Here is a 14,341-nt window from a genome sequence, read left to right on the forward strand (position 1 = left end):
CGGCCATCAAAATAACATTCTTTATGTTTGGGTTATATCTACCAGAGATACAAAAACGTACATTTAGAAAACATATACAACAGGCACTGTGAACTATAGCAATAACCACAGAATATATTGTACAAAAAGGCACATGCTTTAGAGTCACTAATCCTCTGAAAACTTAATTTATTGACGTCATCTTTCCTACAATAAGTGCCATGTGGCTGGAACGTTGGAGCCAATGTGCTGTTCAAGAAACATGTGACCAGACGAAGGAAATGTCAGTGAAGAACATAACGTGCCACTCAGAGACTGTGTGTAGACGTCATCGAAGCCCGCCTGTTCACCGTGTGTGTCACTGGTTTCACATTTATCTCATTTCTCTGTGTAGTCGTCCACACTTACAGCTTCATCAGTGTCTATGCCAACAGTCTCTGTGCGGTCAGTAACAGACCGATTGTCCTCAAGACTGACATCTTTGTAATTGGATCTGCATGCACATCCGTTTCTTCAGGGGGTGTTTTGTTCATCCTGAATATCAGAATCTGTGTGTCTTGTGATGTCACTTTTGTGATTATCAGGTAACTGACTGGGCGTGTGGTAGTCAGTGTCAAAGTCTTTCCCATCTGTTTGATTGTGGTGAGTTTGTAAAGTGTCAGTGGAGCTGCTGGAGTCTGAGATCTGCTCCTTGGCTGTATCAAAGGACTCGGTTAAAATACTGTCACTGTAAGACTGACTGGCGATGGTTTCTGTCTCAGACCCAAAGGCATCCACAAGAGGGCCATATGCATCAAGATTATTGTGATTATCTCCAATATTAGTGTCTGTACATTCATCCTCCGTGTCTCTGTGAATTATACCAGCTCTTGGAAGCAAGTTATCTTCATATTTTTCATTTTCAGGTGAAGTGAAAATGCAGTTTGTCTTCAGCAAACTTTCCGTACGCTCCATATCAGCACCAGAGTCCTCGTCCTTCTTTTGGCCCGGCTCCGTGCCTGCATCCTTCATGTTCTCCTCCCCAACAGCAGCGCCTTCCTCTCCACCCAGAACTCTCTTCAGACTCTGGGCTCTGTCTCTGTACTCTCGGCACAGCTGAGCATCGGGCATGTGGTTGCCGTGGATCTCGGCCAGCTTCATGTACACCACATACAGAGCCTCGGGGTTAGCTTGGTCCACCAGGGCCGCTGCCAGAGCCAAATGGAAGTAGCCCACTGCGTCAAAAGAATCCTGGGGAGAGTGGACAGAGCAGAGGTCTCCTTTTAATTAAATATATATCATCTTTTGATCTTATTTGTTGGCTGGATTTTGATTGGCGACATATTCTGTGAAAAGGATGCCAGATAAAGGTAAAAAAATCTGAAGCCTCTTCTATTAAGACACTGGCTGGCTACACTTTCACTTGTGGGAGCTCTCTAAAATATTGTGTCAGCGTGTTATTATTGTGATAAAATAATTGCCTAACTTTCAGGAATGACATCAGTTTTTGACAGGTAATTTCACAATTTCCTCAAATCGTTACAAAAAGTCTATATGTATATGTTCGCATGTCATTTTACACCAAGTCGTTACAGTAAATCGGCCGCAGTTAGGTTTAGGCAATAAAACCACTTATGGTCAGGAAAAACATCACCATTGGGCTGAAAATAAGGATGTAAAATGAGTATAAACATAAAGAAGTTAACACAAGTACGTAAAACATTTCACAAATATATCTTACGAAGCTCAAAATTACTCCGAATTATGTTTATTTATAATAATTCATATAATATATATCAATTAGATTTATTTCAGAAACATAATGTATATATTCTGTTTGCTGATGTAAACACAGAAATATAGTCGGCTCGTGTACCTTCAGTTTGTGTAGAGTGAGATTGCCCAGTCTGCAGTACACCTTGGTGTAGTAGCGAGCCTCCATGGGGTCCTGCAGGGCGGGCGGACAGAGGGACAGTGACTTGAGGTAGTAGTTTTCTGCCAACTCGTACTGCTGCAGGTTGTAGTAGACTGTAGCCAGCCGGTGGTAGGCTGTCCTCTCATTCACATGCACACCTGAGGAAAAACAACAATGGTCCGTGTTAACAAAGTAGTTCTACTTTAAAAGTGATCATGAGGCACATATTCTTGGCCACGCTTGGCCTCTGTCTACCTGCTTTGCCGGCGATCTGAACAGCCAGTGTTGCGTACTGCAGAGCCTCCTCCTGCTCTCCCTGGTTCATTAACAGCTCTGTCAGTTTACTCAACAAACGGAACTCTGAATGGATGTCCTGGATGCTCCGTGCAAATGGCAGACTGCCATCCTGCCAAACAAACACGGAGAATTTTCAGAAAATGAGATCAGCGGTTTTACTGATTTAAAATTAAAAAAAATGTGTCAGAGTGTATCATGGGAAATACTGCACCATGACATTGCAGCTTTGTTTTGCATCCTCTTACCCTGTAGAAAGGCAATGAAGCCATTCGGTTCCTGCAGCCTTTAAAGTAGACGTCTCCTGCCTCCTCGTAGATGCTCATGGCGAAGTGATGATCATTCATCCTCAGGGCTGTCTTCACTGCTGCCTATTTATCAAATCATATTGTCGATCAATATTGATTGAACATTAGCGTGTCAAACTAAACTATGATTGTCAGGGACGTGTTGCGTTTACATACAAGAGCAAAAGAAAAAAGCAGTGACTGAAAAATGTTCACCTGCAGGTACATGTCAGCTAGTTCGTCCTCGTGGATGAGGTAATAGATGCGTCCCACCTGCAGCCAGGTCTCCGACTCTTCCTCTCTCTTGCCCAAATCAATAGAAATCCTCAGGCTCTGCTTGGTGTAGTCCAGAGATTTACGAGATGATCTGCAATCCAGAATTGAGACTGTTTTGGTCTGAAACCAAAGACGTTGTGGAAGAGATGGATAGAGAATAAGAGCGAGTGGGAAGGAGAGGCAGAAACTCACCTTTCGGTGTTGAGCGAGAGGTAGAGGCTGCTGAGGATTTCCAGATACTCTCCCTCCAGTCTCTTGTCCTTCAGCTCTCTGCATACCGACACACAGTGCTCGTAGTAGACGATACTCTGGCCGTACAGCAGCATGTCAGCATACACACGACTCAGCACCTTGGCCACCACCATCCGACCTTTAAATACAGCAAGTATGTTAGCTGTTGCTGCTGACACTAAATACACTGTGATACGTACGTGACACTGAATAAGAACTATATATAGTTTGACCTTTACTGTACAATTGGCACAGCTGATATTATGAGCAAACTTTAGGTAATCACAGATACATTTCTATGTCTTGAAACAGTTACACAATGTGTCCACCAGGGGCACTGAAAAGTTTAGTTTTCAACAGTAACATGTCTCTTTCGCACCGCATGTAAAGGCATCAACCAATCAAGTTGTGTGGAACGTACATCTCCAAATGTACACTAAAGTGTACAACAACATGGAGGCTCCTCAGACTGAACCAAGGTGGCAAACTTCGATTACACCTTTAAACCTAAACAAAGGAAACGTATACCAGATTCACTAATTCCGTTCTTACCTTTCACAATAAAAAGCGCAACTTTTGGCAAGAAAATAGGGCCAACTATTCCTTTAATATGTTAACCTGTACTCACTGTGTAAGTTTCTGGCATGTAGTGCAATTAGTAGCCCCATTTCATAACAGGCCCTGCTGTCCTGACTCTTCCTCCTGTCTTTGTAGCTCCGCCCCAGCCAAAGGTAGGTCTGAACATGCTCCTCGTCGACAGGGCTTTCCCAGAGCTCCAGAAAAAGATGCAGGGATCTGGGAACGCAAACAGCAGCACGATAAATAACTCTTAGTAAACTCTTTCTACATTTGTTGAGTTCCCTGGGGGGGAAACAACAACACTGATGTCTGACCTGACCAAGAAGCGTTCTGCCACCAAAGGCGCCCCCACATCCAGTGCCAGGCAGCCCAGGTTGGCCAGTGCCAGGGCCTGGTTCCTCTGGTTTCCACTTTCCCTTGAGATCACCAAGGCGGAGTGGAGATGCCAGCCTGCCTCTGGGATACGACCCTGCCGCCTCAGACAGAGAGCCAAGAGGTTGTGGATCACCCCTCGCTGCGTGGGACTATCTGTGCCCTGGAGAGATTACACATGATATTCATACAGAGGAGGAGGTAAACATTTCAAACCAATCTTTTCTACAACATTTATCCGGGTGAATGGTGTTGTTTGCTGTACCTGGAGTGATGTGAGCAGAGGCTGCAGGACACTCTGGGCCCTCTCAGCCTGGCCCGTCAACACCAGCAGCCACCCGAGCAGCACAGAGGCCTCAAAGCCCTCCTCCTCACTGATGTGGCCTCCTGTCTCCACAGCTTGTTGAGCACAGAGCACCGCCTTATCTAGAGCATTGTGCTGCAGGTAGACAGTGGCCAAGCCCTGACACAGGTCCCTCTGGGTCTTCATGTCCTCCCCTTGCTCTGCTGTAATCAGGGCCTGCTGAAGGTAAATCACAATCTGGGCAGGGAGCAGGGAGGTTCCTTCCTTCCAGCACGTGTTCAGGCGAACAGAGTTCCTGATAAACAACTCAATCCTCTGGAAAGAGTCGTGGAGGGAGTGGTCCTGTCTTGAGTCCAGGCTCAGAGAGGCCAGCGCTAAGTAAGGCATGTATTTACGATGATAGAGCCAGCTCAACAGCCAGTTGAGGTCCAAAGGAACTATGGGACGCCCCTCGGAGGCAGAGAGCGTCACCGAGAGGAACTGGAGTCGTTCAACAAAGGGGAGGGCGTCATCGGGCTTCCTGCCAAGCAGGAAGAGGCTGGAGACGAGGTAGCAGACGCGAGCCTCCAGGTGTTTGTCCCCCATCACCACCGATCTCCTCAGGAGCAGCTGCAGCAGCTCGACCTCGTCCGTGGAGGTGAAGGTGTGGCAGGGGAGACAGAGGAGCAGGGCGCAGGCCTTCTCCAGAGTCTGGGGCAGCTTGTCCGTCATATGCTGCTTGAGGTAGACAGCGGTGAGGTTTGTGTAGAGAGCGACGAGGAGCGGCATATCAGAGAAACTGTCCACACGAACACTGAGAGCCTCCTCATAGTACACACGAGCCTGAGGAAATACATATGAACATACAGGTGATCATGTTCTGTATACTGTGGGTCTCTTTAAAGAAGAATAAAGCATATTGATACGTCCACAACACACATATCAGTGCTAGAAAAGAAGCGCAAACCTGGGAGAACTTTATCTTCCGGGCACAGAGTCTTCCCAGGAGGAAGCACGCCCGTCGATGTGCCCAGTCCAAGCCCATCCTCTTGGCGCTCTCCCTGACACTCTCTAGGTGCCCCAATAGCTCGTCCTCAGTCTTACCACTGAAGGTCACCCACAGGAAGGAATACTGCAGGTCGTACAGCGGCAGGAAGTCCTCCTGTACAAATAAACAAGAGAATTAAGAGGAGCTGGCCCTTGATTGGCTGTATGTGTTTGGTAAAATGAGGTAACGGGACAGCCAAGTGGAAATAATGAAAAAACTACTTCCTTTTTTTTGCATTTTTCAAGTTGGGACTGTTTTATAGACCTGAAAATGTGAACCTACATTTCTTGGCATTTGCTTTCTTTAGCTGCCATAGACATGAGAAAACAAGACAGAAACAAGAACGCCTGCTCTGTTACTTTGCTTCTGTGCTTGGCCCTGTAATAAATGAATCAGTGAATAAACTGGAACTCTGCAGACCTGGAAGTGTTCATGGTTGAGCAGGGTCAGTGTGGGGTCACTGAACTCGGAGTCCTCCCCCTCCCAGCTGTTCTCCTCCAGGAAGAGAGGCGGGTCTTCCTGGAACTCGTCCAACTCCCTGAATGTGTCGGCCAGAGTGAAGGACAGGCGCCGCTCTCCCTCGCGTGGCAGAGCATTGTGGGACTGATAGAAAGACAGGCGAGGGGAGGAAAGGGAGACAGAAGTGCGAGGAGAGGACTGGGAGGGGGGAGTCCCTCCACTTTTCTCTGACATGACGCTCTGACGGGTGCTTGCAGGAACTTTATGATCTGGGAAGAGGACAAGTACTGATATAAGTTATATAATATACGAGTTGTGTTAATGCATTGAGCGTATGAACAGCTGATTTCCACTATAAACTGTAGAGCATTACCATGTTTTGGCCGGTTTCTGATGTACAGGAAGTCCGTCTCATCCAGTCTGTCTGAAACAAGGTAAATCAATACAAGCGTCAATTTTCCAGATGGGGATAGAGATGGAAACATCTTAAGGAAACAAACAGGAGCTGCGCATCAAACCAAACAAGACCTATATTTATGGCACCACCCCTTGTCTTTCCCCCAGCCAACAAAAAGGACACTTGATCAGCCCAGTGGTTCCTTTACCTAGCCTGTACACAGAGCTGATGTCAGACGAGAAGAGTCTGTCCAGCAGGCCGCTGTCACTTTGCTCAGAGCTACAGGGGTTGACCTGAGCGAGGCTGGCCCTCTCCTCCGCAGTCAGAAAGACCAACCGCCTGTCTCTGTGTGAGGGGAACAAAGGCAGCATCATCACTTCTGCTGTCCGCGTGGCCTCCTCACCCCATCCCACCCCCACCAGACTGCAGATACACTGAACAGGATTTCAAAGAAAGATTAGCACAAGACTATAAACAAGAGATAAAGCGCTTTAAATGACGCACAACATCATCCGACCAGTAAGTTCAAGCCGCGCCAAGCATTATACAACGAGAAAGAATGGATCTTCTTACAGGGGTATGGTGTCCAGAGGCTTGACATGGGCCTTGTGCACGAAACCATTGTGACCCGTGGAAGAGTGCGTTGCTATGAACACATCCAGGCCTCGGACTAGTAGACCCTGGATCTCCACAATGTCTCCTTGACTCAGCTGAAGTTCCTCCGGGCCCACTGGACTGTAGTCGACCACTGCTACACAGGAACCGGTCACTGAGGTATTTGATCAGGAGAACAGGGTAAGGACGAGCAGCAGACTTCAGAGGTTTTGAGGTCAATATGTAAGAACAGTGTCTGACCATGAGTGTGATGATACTGCACATCTTTATACTCTATGTATTTTTTATATTGTGCCAAAGAATTGACAGGATATAAAACAATAAAGTTTGAATGCTTTTCACAAGTGCGTAGAGGTTGGAGCTACTATATGCATAAACATATTAGTATTGATCCACTGTGGCTGTGCACTGCTGTGTATTCCAGTAAACAGGAAGTGGGTTTGATATTATCCTCTGTCTTCTTAAACTGTAAAATTGCTGACTTCACAAACACAATATAAAACTTAAACTTAAACGTATGTATACTGAACAAATATATATTGCAACTCTGTTATGTTTGCTCCCATTTCTCCCAAAAGACTTTTTCTATGCACACAAAAGTTGTATTTCTCTCAAACTTGTTTAAATCTGTGTTAATGAGAACGTTTAATCCTTCCACCTGACAGGTGTGGGACACCAAGATGCTGATTAAGGTGTCACCTGCCATGCCAAATGGCACACTCCCTCAAAACTGTGACATCTTGTGGCATTGTGCTGAGTGTTAAAACTGCACATTGTGTGAGTGGTCTTTTAACGTGACAAGCCCATTGCACTCCTGTGTGATAATCATGCTGTTTGATCAGCATCTTGATGTCCCACACCTGTCAGGTGAAGGGAGTAGAAGTGCTCACTAACACGGATTTTACCACATTTGTGAACAAAATGTGAGCTAAAATAAGTCTTTTGTGAGCACAGAACAAAGTCTTACATCTTGTGTTTCAACTCCTGAAAAACGGGAGCAAAAGTGTTGCGTTTCATTTTTGTTAAATGCTTGTTAAATTACACATTCAGACTGGCCACAATGTATTTCCTGACCCCTACTTGATTTCCTACAATAGAAATCCAGGAATTAAACTACTTAAGCTGATGTCAGCATTCAACAAAATACATATGTGTCATCAGACTGTGTGCAGACACACACAAAGCGTCCATGAGTCGGCCTGACTTTGGATAAGTAGTGAAATTCCTGAAAAAAAACCAATCCCTGCTACAAATACCACTGGCCACTTGGGGGTGTCTCTCTATAAAGTGCTGTATGGCCAACGTGTTCCCAAACCGCTGCCTGTTTACACAGCAGACATTAAGCAACGTTTGCATTCATTTGGTGTCATGTTTGTGTCCACCTGATAAATTTAAGTCCAATATTGACTCCCCGTTTAGCACTGATTTGGTCTCCAGAAACTCCTGAGGGAAATATCTGCCTCCAAATGCTCCACTAAGTTCACCGGCTGGTCTCTAACTTTGTCTGTCTGCTGTTTGGTGCTGGAGTACAGGAGGGGTTTTAAAAGCTTTTTCATTAAAGTAGCTGCACCTGAGTTCAGTATACTCTATGTGAGTGTAACACTGTGTGCAATATGTTTTATGTGTGAACTTGTGTAACTTGCAGAATCTTTTTACCGATAGCATGTTCAAATGGTTCCTTTTCTGCTGGCGAGCATCCAGCATTGCCCGGGTAGTTCCTCAGAAACCACCTGACCAAACAGGAAGTATAGTTTAACTCATGTCCAACATCTGCATAGCTGCTTTGCTCATTCAGCCAAAAAGCTGATCACACTTTCGCTGACATTGTAAATGTAGGCATTCGTAACAGCCGTCGCTTGTTTGAGGAACAGGGGCTGACTCACTGATAGAAGGGGTACGGCAGCGGTTGCATGGCGTTGACTGGCACCAGGCCGTGGTTTCCTGTGGAGAGCATGGTTCCCTCCCACATGCTGTCCTGCCCCGTGTCCTTCACCATCAGCAAATCATTCTTTTTGAATGACAGCTGGTCTTCGTCGTCCTCATCCTGATCACTTCTTGTGAACAGCGCCTTAGCGAAGAAGGAGCCTGCGAAAGGGAAAGAGAACAAAAGCGTGTGTGAATCCAGACACGTGACTCTTCGTGTTGATAAAAGTTACCACACATCAGCTAAGAAATCAACAAAAGTGCTACGGCTTACAGGGCGCCCTCATTCAGTCACTGGCAAATGATGGATGTTTTATATCCTCCCCCTATTAAGTTAATGTAATTCTCAACACTATTTGCCAGCACTGCATTTTTATTGTACATTTCCGTGAAGCTTTTTGCTGGGGGCAAATGTTCAAGAGAAAGTTTGTGTCGACCAGGCCACAGGAAATCAATATACATTATTGTAGGGGAGTAGTGTAATGGTGATGCTGTAGCACAACACTGAGTTTGTTTATAATGCGTAAAAGATATTTAGCAAATTGCAAAATTTCACAGATGTCCAGCTTTATCTTGATTCATGTGTGTTAAACTAAAAGAACAGTTGTGGCAATAAAATAAATCCTTTTGAGTTTTATTTCAAAGTCTTTTATACTTAAGACATTAACTCTACACAGTGAAGCACATAAGGTGACAATAAAGAGGCCATCGCTATAATGTGTCCAAAGTCATGGTGTGGCAGTATATTTCTGAGGTTAATTGGGGTCAGTGAAAATGGATTAAAAGTAATGGGATCAAATGACAGGCAAAGTTGGTTATTAAATAAGTAGAGTGACAAGATTCAAGAGCCTTCTGACAAAAAATACTTCAAATACTCTGAGAGTTTTCACAGAGAATTTAGTGGCCAAAAGGGCAAAAGATACAGTTCAGTTTAGAGTCTGGAGGAAAGCACAAGTTAAACTACCAAAGTGTATGTTTTAGCAAACACATTCATGAACTACATTTTATTCCCCACTTTTCACTCTCTTAACGGTTGTTTTAATAATAAAACTGTTCATAAAACGCTGACTGAGCTTCCATAAAGTGCCAGAGCACCTCATTACTCACCCTCCTGGAGTAACAGTCCCAGGTAGAGGGTGGCCAGTCGTTCCTCGTCCACAGTCACATTGATCTGCAGGTCGCTGAGCAGCTCTGGGTCCAGCCAGAAGGACTGATCACACAGGAAGTTCTCCAAGCAGCGAGCCACGTAACCTGGGACAGAGCACATGCAGCTCATGATACAAATACTACTGATGTTATTTATGCTGCTATCACTGCATGCTCACCAACAATACCTTTTGATGATAGTAAGCACAATAAATGCATAATTAGGGGGAAAACAATATGTAAAGCAAAGGTGCATTTGTGTGTTTGTGAAGCGCCTGAAAACTGTGTTTCAAATTCTATGTTTTTCTCTTTAACATCAGTTTTAAAAAAACCTTTAGTTGAAGACTCGACAACTCAACCTGTCGGCTTCTTTTTTGACTATGTGGGTGTGGTTTGTTCATATGTGAGTGACTTTTTGTCTAGCAACACACAGAGACAATGCCACAAATGTCATCGGATTCTGACTCAAACGTTTGCTAAATCCTGATTGGTGCCAAGAGTGCATCACCTTTTTCCGACCAAACACAAATAACGTCGGGAGAAAATGATGTGTTGATGTCGGACCTGATTGAGAAAACAGGGCCTTTGAGATGTCAAATGGTCATAGCTGCTTACCTAATGCTAGGTAAGTAGAAAACTTCCAGATTTCCTCCACAGTCTTGAACGTGAGTATGAAGCTATCTTTCTCAGCGTGGACCGACACCAGACGTGCGGACAGGTCCTGCAGAAACAAAGTCTCATGTTTCAATAACAGAATCCATTTCTATTAAGTGAACAAAACATAAACGGCACGATGTATCGTGTTGCATTATATGGACTCTGATTATATCGAAGGTCTGAGTAGCACATTAAGGCCTAGGAGATGTCTGCATTGTGAGGTCTGACTGTCACTCACTTTAAAGAGCTGGATGACGTCCTGGCTGTTGCTCTCCACCACTCGGAGTCGGGTGCGCAGCGCCTCCTGGAGGGCCCGGTCAGGATCCTCGCTGGAGCGCCTCCGCCCGGTGAACAGCAGCTCGATTTCTAGGCAAAAAGACAAGAGGAGTGCTGTGATCAATCACTTCTAGATTAGAACGTTTGTTCTTGTGGAATAATATTGAATACAAACAAATCCATTGTAAATAGGCTGAGAAGAAAAATGTGCGCAGAGAACGAGAGATTTATCATCTACCAGAATTAAAGGAAGAAACAACTAATGTCTTTATAATGATATTTCCAATTTATCACACTCGCACAAATACGTTGGTGCATTTTTCCGCCTGAAGTCACAGAGCAAAAGGGAAAATATCTAGGGAGAGGCAAAACTTTCAAGAGTTCATTAAAGATTTTCTACAAGAGCTCATATTCCAGCGCGATGCTCTGTGAGTTATTCACCGGGGGAATAACAAAGCTATTAGGCCTCTTACTGGACTCTCAGCGTGGCCATTTAAATCCATTTGAGAGGAAGAACCTGGGGGAATGTGATAGATGGAGCTAAACTGCTGAGTGAGTAAAACATTAGTAGGGAAATATGCCTCATCAGTATGCATACATATAACGAATGGGAAATGCCTCCGCGTATAAAATGTAACCAGTTTAGACTGGCTAATGCAAAAGCTAGATTTTAAGTAGAAACATACTACGAGTCATTAAATGTACCTGAGGGGAATTTCTCTCCCAGTGACATAGTACTTCCTCTTAAGGCCTCTTTCTTCTTCCAGTAGCTGTCAGGCTCCACCCCTCCTTCACCTGACTCCACCACTGGACCGTCGTCCTCCTCGGCTGCACCTGACAGAGGAAACAAGGTCAGGAGAAAAGCTGCTGGGTCCTGTGTCAGTTCCGCCAGTGTGTTCTGGACAGCATATTGTTTTTAGTTTTTTTTGTGTGATAAAAGACAGGTGTTTAATAGGTAGAAACAATTTCATCAAATGGGCTGTTCAGAGTAAACTGCAATTACAAATGCAAGCCCCAGACTGTCACGGAGATTTAACTGGAAATGTTAGCAGATGAAACAAGATGGCAATCATTTAAGTAAACACAGCAGTATGTAGTCATATGGTACATTAGGTTGAAGCTACGAATTAGAGCAGCAGTTCCTAACCTGGTAGAGAATATTGTCTGGATGCGTCTTTTAAAGGTTTATTTTTTTAGTTTATTTGTGTACCACTTTCATACACAACTGCAACTAAAAGTGCATTATACACATTGTACATTAAAATGAAAAGAAAAGAACTGAATGATAAACATTAAAATGCTAATAGCAGCCTTTTAGAAGTAATGAAGAGAGACACAAACACAGGATAGGAGGGCAAGATGTTTCATGGTGAGTATTTAAGGTTCAGTCAAAGGCAGTGCAGAACATAAAAGTTTTTAATGTGGATTTAACAGTGGTCAAAGTTAGTGCAAGTCAAATATCCTCTAGGTGTTTGCTCCAGCTCTGTGGTGCACAGTAACTAAATCACACCTCTCCATGTTGAGTTTGAACCGTTAGCATCCTGATGACCTGAGAGGCCGCATGGGTTCATGTGGTAAGAGGCAGTCAGAGATGTATTTTAATTGTACAGTGATACAACTAAACTGTCTATTTAGATTAATTTTGTCAAGTTAGCATTCATACTACAGTATGGTACTTAAGTTTTTAACATTACCAAACTGTAAGGTAAGAATCACAGACTGTAGTGTAGGCAGTAAGTTATCTTTATCTCAACACATTGACAGGATCTGAATATAACTGCTGGCTGTTGCAGTATAGTGGTGACGGGCTTTCCCTGGTTTGTTCCATTGTGCGGGGAGGATGTCCCAAACACTTCCTCTGTGTTTGTGAGCACACAGGCAGCGGCACCGATCAAATGAGCCTCACGTTCTTGCTTGATCTCCAAACTAATGGAAGAACGAGATGTCCAGTACGCAATAGTCTACCTTGAGTCATGATGTCATTTCCTGAGAAGTGTTCATTTGCTCCCCCAAGAGTATATGGCGGTTCCCTCCAAAGAGCATCCAGTTCAGCAGGAGAGATGTCTGTAAATATGGAAACGAATCAGTTCATGAAAAAACACGTTTAGTCCCCTTGCTGCTCCCTTTAATCAATTACTAAAGATTGAAGATTGATACCATTCTCAGGTCTGTGTGGTAAATATATAGCTGGCTGTCAGCAGCTGGTTACCTTAGCTTAGCATAAAGACTGGAAATTGGCGGAAACAGCGAGCCTAGCTCTGTCCAAACGGAAATAAAAGAACAAGCCTACCAGCACAACCTCTTAGGCTCACAACTGAACACCTTATACGATGGAAACCAAAGTGTAAAAACAACAATTCGCCATTTTCCAGTTATGTGCAGGACTATTTGTTGACTGGGAACAGTCAACAGGCAACCAGCGGAGGAGACTCCAGCAGGTTACTGCTCCTGGCCAAGAAAGACAGTAAAACAGAGATTGTAATTTTTATACTTTTTTCTTTTGTAGTGATTAAACAAACAAAATAGCTATCATGGAGGTGCTTGAGTTGATATTGGAAATGACAACTTCATGCCTTTGGTTAGTGTGAGGGGTTGTCGGGGGGGGGTGCAATGACGTTGAACACACACAGGCCCGGCACAGACACACACTCAGGAAAACCTCCAGGCTCACACAGCTGACTCCTCCACTTTAATGTCAGCACGGTCACATTGTTTTCAGACATACAGTCACACAGCATTTAAAATAAAGAAGGAACATACTGTTAACTAAAGGGTAACAACAACAACAAAAAGTTATCATTTCGATTGAAATGCCGCTTTTCTTCTGTTTCCACATGCTTTGTCAGTGCAAGAACACAGCAGAACAGTATTATCTTGACGCAAAGCATTCACAACAAGACAATGGGGCCATAACTTAGCAACACAATGCAACATGACATTAGGCCGAAGAGGACAACAGCCTATTCTTTTCCGTCCCACAACAGAGCACAGTTAGCACCAGCAGGACTGCTTGAGTCGAACACGAGCACTGTCATGCTGCTACAGTACAGAAAACACACCATGCCCCCTTTTTTTTACCTTCTTGGCTAAGTGTGTTACCCATATTGTGTACAGAGCTATGCTTCTGTGTATCTGAATGCAGCGGTCCGTCTCATGACGGCACAGTAGCAGCGCAGAGAGCGTGCACGGGGACAGACCTGTGAAGGAGGAGAGGCAGACTTTGAGGAACGGTCCACAGCAGCAGGAGTTGAGCAGCGGTCTGCAGCAACAAGACGCCATCTGGCCCAGGAGCCGGCAGCTCCCAAAGATCAATGCCATCAGTTTGCGCACCCCCCTCACCCTCACCAGCCTCTTTAACAACAACTCTCTTCCTCTCTGTTGGACAAGCCCTGTTTCCCTTCCTATTTCTGTATTGCCTTTCCTGTCCTGTTCACTCCGTCTCCTCCACCAGTTTGCTGGATGTGTCCCCTCTGTCCCACTACAACTCTTATCTCTTCTTCTCCTCTATCTGTCTGGGTCTGCTTTCTGTTTGTAATCCCTCTGTCTCTTGCTGTCTCCATCTCCCTCCTCCCACTAGCCTCTCTCTCTCTCTCTCTCTCTCTCTCTCTCTCTCTCTCTCTCTCTC

At 44.7% G+C, this 14,341-nt stretch overlaps 1 protein-coding gene across 7 annotated transcripts in view; it reads right to left on the minus strand.

Annotated features, from left to right (window-relative positions):
• Positions 1 to 6: 6 nt before the first annotated feature.
• The window catches only part of sh3tc2 (SH3 domain and tetratricopeptide repeats 2), a 19,640-nt gene continuing 5,305 nt past the window's right edge, over positions 7 to 14,341 (minus strand). For 3 of the 7 annotated variants that reach the window (XM_031857867.1, XM_031857866.1, XM_031857862.1), the window contains exons 2-22: positions 12,682 to 12,780; positions 11,422 to 11,550; positions 10,679 to 10,806; positions 10,399 to 10,504; positions 9,745 to 9,888; positions 8,598 to 8,799; positions 8,371 to 8,444; positions 6,673 to 6,868; positions 6,308 to 6,444; positions 6,076 to 6,126; positions 5,664 to 5,971; positions 5,163 to 5,357; positions 4,178 to 5,038; positions 3,855 to 4,075; positions 3,590 to 3,756; positions 2,923 to 3,100; positions 2,671 to 2,821; positions 2,416 to 2,538; positions 2,129 to 2,279; positions 1,835 to 2,031; positions 7 to 1,209 (exon numbers count right to left, since the gene is read on the minus strand). In XM_031857867.1, coding sequence (XP_031713727.1) covers positions 493 to 1,209; positions 1,835 to 2,031; positions 2,129 to 2,279; positions 2,416 to 2,538; positions 2,671 to 2,821; positions 2,923 to 3,100; positions 3,590 to 3,756; positions 3,855 to 4,075; positions 4,178 to 5,038; positions 5,163 to 5,357; positions 5,664 to 5,971; positions 6,076 to 6,126; positions 6,308 to 6,444; positions 6,673 to 6,868; positions 8,371 to 8,444; positions 8,598 to 8,799; positions 9,745 to 9,888; positions 10,399 to 10,504; positions 10,679 to 10,806; positions 11,422 to 11,550; positions 12,682 to 12,691 — 4,446 coding nt within the window. In that variant the 5' untranslated portion in view covers positions 12,692 to 12,780 and the 3' untranslated portion in view covers positions 7 to 492. Of the gene's footprint in view, positions 1,210 to 1,834; positions 2,032 to 2,128; positions 2,280 to 2,415; positions 2,539 to 2,670; positions 2,822 to 2,922; positions 3,101 to 3,589; positions 3,757 to 3,854; positions 4,076 to 4,177; positions 5,039 to 5,162; positions 5,358 to 5,663; positions 5,972 to 6,075; positions 6,127 to 6,307; positions 6,445 to 6,672; positions 6,869 to 8,370; positions 8,445 to 8,597; positions 8,800 to 9,744; positions 9,889 to 10,398; positions 10,505 to 10,678; positions 10,807 to 11,421; positions 11,551 to 12,681; positions 12,781 to 13,794; positions 14,278 to 14,341 lie in introns of those variants that run through there. The other 4 variants (XM_031857865.1, XM_031857864.1, XM_031857860.1 and 1 more) reach the window with 3 other exon arrangements.

The sequence above is a fragment of the Anarrhichthys ocellatus genome, unplaced genomic scaffold (genome assembly GCF_004355925.1).
Source record: "Anarrhichthys ocellatus isolate YVR2014 unplaced genomic scaffold, GSC_Weel_1.0 scaffold19, whole genome shotgun sequence".
In the NCBI taxonomy this organism is placed as follows: Eukaryota; Metazoa; Chordata; class Actinopteri; order Perciformes; family Anarhichadidae; genus Anarrhichthys; species Anarrhichthys ocellatus.